The sequence below is a fragment of the Fopius arisanus genome, unplaced genomic scaffold (genome assembly GCF_000806365.1).
Source record: "Fopius arisanus strain USDA-PBARC FA_bdor unplaced genomic scaffold, ASM80636v1 scaffold00012, whole genome shotgun sequence".
NCBI classification, from domain to species: Eukaryota; Metazoa; Arthropoda; class Insecta; order Hymenoptera; family Braconidae; genus Fopius; species Fopius arisanus.
The window spans coordinates 1,692,699-1,700,924 of NW_011887751.1; the positions used below are offsets into that span (position 1 = coordinate 1,692,699).

General features: G+C 36.6%; 2 protein-coding genes across 3 annotated transcripts in view; one reads left to right on the forward strand and one right to left on the reverse strand.

Moving 5' to 3' along the window:
- LOC105263061 (UPF0472 protein C16orf72 homolog) overlaps window positions 1-7,708 on the reverse strand; it is an 81,112-nt gene extending 73,404 nt beyond the window's left edge. Inside the window, exons 1-3 of one of the 2 annotated variants that reach the window (XM_011299039.1) lie at window positions 7,278-7,708; window positions 6,982-7,181; window positions 6,629-6,700 (exon numbers count right to left, since the gene is read on the reverse strand). In XM_011299039.1, coding sequence (XP_011297341.1) covers window positions 6,629-6,700; window positions 6,982-7,177 — 268 coding nt within the window. In that variant the 5' untranslated portion in view covers window positions 7,178-7,181; window positions 7,278-7,708. Of the gene's footprint in view, window positions 1-6,628; window positions 6,701-6,981 lie in introns of both variants that reach the window. The other variant, XM_011299038.1, reaches the window with a different exon arrangement.
- LOC105263069 (uncharacterized) overlaps window positions 7,689-8,226 on the forward strand; it is a 5,089-nt gene continuing 4,551 nt past the window's right edge. The window contains exon 1 of the mRNA XM_011299047.1: window positions 7,689-7,757. Coding sequence (XP_011297349.1) covers window positions 7,754-7,757 — 4 coding nt within the window. The 5' untranslated portion in view covers window positions 7,689-7,753. The remainder of the gene's footprint in view (window positions 7,758-8,226) is intronic.

An 8,226-nucleotide genomic window follows, 5' to 3' on the forward strand; every position in this document is an offset into this window, starting at 1 on the left:
TAATTTCTCACATTTCCAAGAATCTCACGTCTTAATATATGTTTATTTCTTCAGTTTTTTTTTTAATTAAAGGGACAGATGGAATTCATGACGTAGAAACGGCTTTGTGGAAGGCCCTCATACGATCCTCCGGTTGGTTTGGCCACCGTTGCCACATAGCTAAATCTTCACGAGAATCAGTTGGTACAGGGACAGATCGTGACCAAAATGTTTCCATTCATAATTGATGAAAAAGAAAAATACCCTTATTATAAAAGGAGAGACACAAAAATGAAGTTCGTCCGAGTCGAAATATCTCGAAATGAGTAGAGCTAATGTTTCATTGGTCAACTCGAACCGCCAAATTCAAATTCGGTGTACAGAGTGCGCACTGGGTCTCGTTTAATACTAATACAAAATATTACAAATAATATGTTTGTTTTTTATGTACGAAATGTATGCCGTATGAAGAACGGCGGTGCTCCATATAGACAAGAAAAGTGAACGGAAGAAATGGCTAGGAGCCGGATAGCTCAGTTAGGAGAGCACCCGATGCATAATCGGAAGGTCCCGGGTTCAAGTCCCGGTCTGGACTATCCATTTTTTCAGTAATTTTTCTCGCAAAATAATTTTAAGATGTAGTAGTCGCGTTGTTGGTCGCTCGCTTCGCTCACTCCCGAAGTGGGGTGCGTAGTTATGGGTGGCTTGCTGGCGAATGCATTCATGCGGGTGTGACCCGTTCAACGGGTCGAACCAATAACTTCCTGTTCTATAATGATTCTCCTGTCTTATAATAATTTTGATACCCCCCAAAATCCATAATGCTTTTTTGGAGAATGAATGGAGCTATTTCGTGTACAACAGAATCAGCACCGAAACACATCGAGACGCTTCAATTGTCTTTTGTTACACCTCGATTGCATCATCCGTTCACAAAAAAATGTTTGCGAAATTTTGTTTCCCATTTTGTTTTTGGAAAACCTGGAGAACGACTGGAGCGATTCAATCTATGATTCAATCAGTGCTGAATGATGTGAAGACGCTTCGATTGTATCATATTAGACCTTGATCGCATAAGTCGTTCACGAGAAATCGCTGATTAATTTGTTGCTACAATATTTCTCGACAAACTGGAGAACGACTCTAGCTAGTCAGTGTAGAACATAATCAGCGCCGAATTGCAATGAAACGCTTCGATTGCCTTTTGTTACACCTCGATCGCATCATCTGTTCACAAAAAAATGTTTGAGAAATTTCGTTTCCCATTCTTTTCTTTTAAACTGGAAAACGACTGGAGGGATTCAATTTATAATCTATTCAGTACACTGAGAGAAATATTCAATAAAAATTACGTGTATTTTCCGTAATTGTGGAGCGAAATGTGGTTGTCGGAAATTTTACGGAACTGTCACGTCACTTTTATCTAAAGTCACGGAAATTTTCCGCGGTGTTCCGTAATTTTTATCGGAATAATCGGTCAAAAATAACGATACCGTCATTTAAATTTTTCGAATCAACTCCGTAATCGGTAAGTGAACTGAAAGTTCCGTAATTTTTACTAAATATTTCTCTCCGTGTAGTGAATGACATCAAGATTCTTCGATTGCATTATATTAGACCTCTATCGCATCATTCATCCACAAGAAATCGTTGATGAAATTTCCTTTTTCGTAGTTTTTCTGGACAAAGTGCAGAATGGCTGGAGCTATTCCGTGTACAACATAATTAGCGCTCAATCGCATTAGGAGACTTCGATTGCGTTCCATTGGATCTCGATCGCATCATCCGTTCGCGAGAAAATGTTAGCAAAATTATATTTCCCTGATTTTCTGGAAAAACTGGAGAACAACACTAGGGCGATTCTATCCATAATTTGATCAGTGCTGAATGTCGTCATGACGCTTCGATTACACTATATTAAATCTCGATCGCATCTTTCATGCACGAGAAATCGCTGAAGAAATTTTTTCTCTCAAATTTGTTTCTGGAAAAACTGGAAAACGGCTGGAGCAATTCCACCTATAATCTAATCAGCACCCAATGGCATGGAAACGCTTCGATGGTATCAGTTTCACTTCGATCGCATCATCCATATTTGAGAAATCGTTGACGATAAATTTCGGACAAGAAATCGTTGACGATAAATTTCGGACAAGAAATCGTTGATGAAATTTCCTTTTTCGCAGTTTTTCTGGAAAAACTGGAAAACGGCTGGAGCAATTCCATCTATAATCTAATCAGCACCAAATGGCGTGGAAACGCTTCGATGGTATCAGTTTGACTTCGATCGCATCATCCATTTTTCAGAAGTCGTTAACGATAAATTTCGGACAAGAAATCGGTGATGAAATTTCGGCTGGAGCAATTCCTTCTCTAATCTAATCAGCACTAAATGGCGATAAATTTCGGCCACGTACATCGCCAGTAACACACACACACACCCACACGCACACGCACACGCACGCACACATCCTCTCGAAAATGGTCCAGGATTACTCTGGAGGCCTTGAAACGTGAAGATATGTTGAAAATTTCCATATTGATTTTCGGGGTCATGACAATAACTTCCTATAGAACAGGAAGTTAATAATATGTTTGTTTTTTTAAAAATATTTTTATCTATTGGAAATTCCAGATATTTAATCGACTCTAACATTCCTGTATTTATTCTAATTATTCCTATTCATCTTACGCCTATGCTTTCGATATAGAATTGGATATATTAAATATTAAATGAAGACAGTAACACGAAAGAATAATCCTAACCTTTTTTGCAGACTCGCTCGTGCAAGCCTTCGAGTAAGCTCGCTCGGGCGCACCCTCTCGGATGCTCATCCACGCGTTGCCTACACGCTTACGCGCAGGGTCTTCGCGACCCTAAGTGACGTCCCGTAAAGTCCGAACGAGCCCGATGTGATTTAGATTTCTACTAGGGAAATGGAATTTCGACAAATTTTGAATAACTTTTTCACCACCTTGAGCAAAAAAGCAGCACCCACGGGAGTTTATTTCTAAATGAGATTCAAATGATTAAATAACAAAAGTTGATTTAATAAATTTTCCCATTGCAATTAATTTAATATCCCGTAGTAATTTCTAAATATTGGAAACTTCGTTGAATTGTTGAATTGTACGATATGTGTAAATATCAATCGATGATAATTCTACACGGAGAGAAAAACACAGGAAAAATTACGTGACTAATCACGTAATCGTGGGCTGGAGTGTCATTTCCTTAATTTTTATTGGAGAATTTGGGAAAAAATGAGAGACGAACAGTGAATTTTATTATTTGCTCTGGAAAATTTACGTGACTGTCACGTAATTTCTTACGAACTTGTAAAATTTACCACAGTTCCGGTTAAAATTATTCCGAGTGAAGTAAAAATTATCTAGTTTCACTTGAATTTTACGTGACGTACCGTAATTTTTACGTGACCGAATTGAAAAATTCCTAGACGGCGTTGGTACGACTGTTGGTCATACCCGATCGCGAATCATTGCCTATGTTCGGATCACGCCACCGGCAAATTACTATTGTCGGAAGGATAATTAGTATATTGTGCCTCTAGGGAGTAAAGTATTTTCTGACGAAATGTGAGTATCACATGAGTCAGAAAATACTTTATTTCCGTGAGGCACACAATATTTTATTCTCATAGGGACTGGAAACGGCGATCTAACCGAGCGAAGCGAGGTTAGAATCGTACTTTCCAGTCCGGGCAATATTTACGGAACTGAGTATCGTTATTTTTCTACCTCCAAATGTGACTTTTTGCCGACCGAGTGGTAAAATGTTCTGAATGATCGGCACTTTTTCCGATTTTACATTTCGCCGCACGTTTACCTTTCACACATGAATTTTTACGTAACTTTTTACGTATTTTTTCCAGTATTTTTCTCTCCGTGTAGTATTCCATGTATCGTTCGTCTCACTATGAATTGTATGAGTCACTCCACAATTTCCATTGTTATAGTAACCAAAGTTCTTTTCTCTGTGATGTTCGGATAAAGCCCAATTACGGAAATAGAAAAAGATGAAAAAGTTGGCATCAATGTTTTTTTGCTTCCGAATGGAAGGTTTGTTTTCGGCCATATTCCAGTCCCCAATTTTTTGTGTTAGGGTAACTAAATCTAGCCTAAAAAGTGCGATTATCTAAATATAATATATAAGAATATTATATAATAATATATAAGTCCATGACAATCCAGAAGAAGACGTAATTTTTCACTGATTTTTTTTTCGTTTTTTTTTATTTTTTCACGAAGGATCAATAACATTTCATGAATTTTTCTGTGAATGTAGATAAATATATTTATATATTTATATTTCCATGCGCTTTATCCATCGACACCAATTGAAATTGGCAGAACGATTTGGAAATATTCCTATTTCTTTCGAAAATGGATTTTCAACGATAACTCAAGTAGTTATCATCAGAGAGAAACCAATGATCGCTTAAAAAATTGATATTAAGAGGCTCTTAATCGTATCAGAATATGAAGAGAATCGCATCATTTGTTATTAAGTTATAGCATATTGTACATGTGATTTTTTTTTCATCTTCTTTGTGATCAATGGAAAATATTATGAGCAAGATCAATGAAATGACTGTTCAATTTTTTTTTCAAAGCATTCTTGTTCAAATCAAAAGATGATGGAACTACCCTTATTATTTTCCAATTTTCAGAAAATCCATTCCGGGAGCATGTTACTAATTTCGTAGCAACAAAAGTTATACGCAGTTCCTTATGGCATTCCCTACTTGTTTTAAAATAGCATTGAACACGAAATTCTTTGAAAAAAGTTTTAAATAAACTTTGAAATTCCCTATAGACGAAATTGGATGCCGTTCATTTATACGCATTTTCCCTGCCAACTTGGAAAAATCTTAATCGCAACGCGTTTTTATAAAAAAATTTTTAGCAGGAAATTTTCTCAAATCAGCGGGATTAGTCGTGAAGTAACTTCAAATTAGACGATAGTCCAAATTTGATGCTACGTTTATTCTGCCAAATATACGAAGGTGACTGGCTGCCTTCAATTCCGGCCAAAATCTTAGAGATGTTATGATTTTTTTTTATAAAAGAAGTCACCTGAAGAAATATTAGATTGTTCAGAAAATCGCAAATCAGGGGGAACATACTTTAATGAGCCGTTATGCATTTTTTAGGTTAAGTTTTTCAAAAAGAAATTTGTTAGATTCAGGAGTGGCTAGAATACTATTGATAATATGAATAACAAACCTTTCAAAAGAATGAAACTTCCATCAAATCATCAGTATTATTGTATGATTTGTTGAAATTTTTCTTTAATATCCAATTTGGTAGATTAGGAGCTTCACCCTCAAGTTTACGGAAACTCACAGGAGTTATAGTTTTTAATGAAAATATGAACTATTTCAATTGTCAGACATCTGAAATCGTTAATTCGCGAGATTTCATGATTTTTTGGGTGAATTTTCCCAGGTCACTTACATTGTGCGTGTTTCTCTGTATTGTTCTCCTCATGCGAATGCTTGCGTTTACCTGATTCTATGAAGAAACTAATGGAAAACCGAGAACTAGCGTCCAAACCGGTACATCAATCGATTTTCCGACACCTAAATTTTATTTTTATGTATGAATTTTTCATGTAGGATGATCTTTACTCTCGTGGGAATGAAAAATAGATGAGACACTTAGTCGATTTATTTACCCTTAATTTTTAATTAAAAAATTTTTAGAGAAATTCCCAACAGAGCATTTTATGTCCATCGTAGTTAACGTGGAACTACTAAAAAATAAAGAAATCGATTCTTCAAAAAATCATACTCAAATTTATTTCCTTTGAAAACTTTCAAATAGCACTATATATAATAGGACATGGCCCCAAAGTTATGAGTAAATGAAAGATAAACGCATAAACGAGATTCAGATCCCAGAAACATCTTGTAACGAATGGTTGACTGATCATTAACTCAAGCAAGCAAAGTGCATTATAGAAATTAACTTATAAAATTATTATTCTAGCAGGAGTTCCATAACAGCACAGAATAGATAAGAATGACTGAAATTGGATTAAAAATAAGAATTGATTTATTATGGATGCTTCATTAACTAATCGAACATGGAACATGGAGTACAATTAAAAAGTTATACTGCAATCCTCAGAAAATGTGCAGTTAACAGTAACATTGCAAGAAACTTGAATAATTATTTAATTCCCAGTATCCATAACTCCTTAATAATGTATAATTCACGACAATGGATCATTGAAAAACTCAAACTTTTTCTCCGTAGAAATCATATTTTTACAATTCACAATACATTTCTTTCGTTATTGTGGAGTAAATGAACGATATGCCGACGATACTGTTAATAGTACCATCGAAAAGTATTATAACTAAACGTTGGTAGATAGGTCCTTCTCAGTATGAACTGAATATATCGAAACGAACCATTAAATATATGAGATGAAAATTTAATTCATATATGAATTATAACTCATGAATAACAAGCTCCGCATTATCCATTAACAAATAATTAATCGCTAATGAGTGGTTTGATTGAAAACGTCTCACAAACGTCGTATTGATCAACAATAAAAATTTTATTGCTATTTAGGAACGATGGAGTTTTCCTAATAAGGTAAATTATTGATACACACCTTTATACAGAGATGTGACTGTCCCAGCAGCGGTTTGAAAGGGTAACCAAAGAGATGCTCCCTGTGTACGATCTAAACAACCCAACAACCACAAAATTAGCAACGATGGTTACTAAAACTTTAAATTTTAATTTTAACAAAATTTTAATGTTCTCTAAAATTCAATGAAAGAAGTTCTACAAACTAATTAGCAAAATGGATGAGAGACTAAAAAAAGTGTCGATATTAATAAAAACAAAAGGCAAATGGAAAGAGAGTCTGAGTAAATGGTTTTACAAACAAAACTGAAGGTGTGGTCAGTCCCGACGTAAAAAAAATTCAAAAAACGCTTGATTCTATCTGATTCCTCTTGCCTTTGTAAAGCTGGGCAATGGCTGAGGCTGTTGTCTGGAAGCCCGTCCATATCTGTTGAGAGTATATTTCCTTTTCATTGTGCAACTGGCTCTCATAATCGGGCTCTGATTCAATTGCTTGGACGCACTGTTGTTCCCAATTGCTATACCACAGGTCCATTATCGGATCATCATCGCTCCTATCGTGATCACTCATTGCACTTAAAAAAAATTAATCCAAACGCACTTAAAAATTTTTTTTGTTCCCTTCAGTTCAATTTTTTCAGCTCTCTTAGCAACAGCCGCACAATACTCACTATCGATTCGGGATCTATAATGACAATAGAGAAGTCAAGTGCGTACAATTAATGAAGGGCTATTGGGTGAATTTATTTTGGAAGCATACAACTTCCACGAGAAAACAAGACTTGAGTGCCACACGACGAAGGTCAGGTTGCGGCCATTACAAACGATACCCGTTTATCTCACACACTTTCATGCCACGAACTATATGCGTTACAACATCTGAGGATTGGTGGGGTAGGATGAGTGCTTCAAATTAACTCTTTTAGGGTGAGTAGGTACTCTTCAGGTATATAGAGCCCAAAGATTTAGCCAATGTTTGGATTTTTCGATAATTACAGGTTTAGAAGTAGAGAGAACTTTGAAGTTATGAATGGACTATGGCGCACAGTCTCCCATCTGAATCCGTTTTTTCGTTTTTGTGAGGAGAACACGAGTTTTTAGCCCCCTCTTCATTGCCCATTGATACGCTTCATGCGCATAGCCGCCCATGGGTGAGTTCACAATGCACCCACGTTATTTACCCTCAGACTCAATAGAGAGCGCCACAGGTGGCTACCACCAGATAAGGCAAAGAGGAGAAAGTAGAGGCTCAGTTCTCGGGGTTTGAGCGACCCCAACGACAACGTAGTTGCACCCCACGGGAGTGAGGGCGCCACGAGCGCTACTGGGGTGTTTGCGTGTCGGCCAAGCCTGTTACGCCTCAGTAGCAGTCCCGCTGTCACAGGGGCAAACTCGAACGTAGAGATGAAGTTCTCTGCGTCTTGAAAATGTATTTGATTATTTTTCAGCCCAAATATAGTGTTTTTAGGTTTAGAAGATTGGTTTATTATTTTCGCCAGGGAGAGAAATCTTTTCAGTGAGCCAATTAGCTAAGCATGTACCAGGAGCTAGATAAAATATTCAAATTGGTATGTTGGCACGTAGCCTCCGTACTCGATTCGCACTTAGCGTACTCGGGTT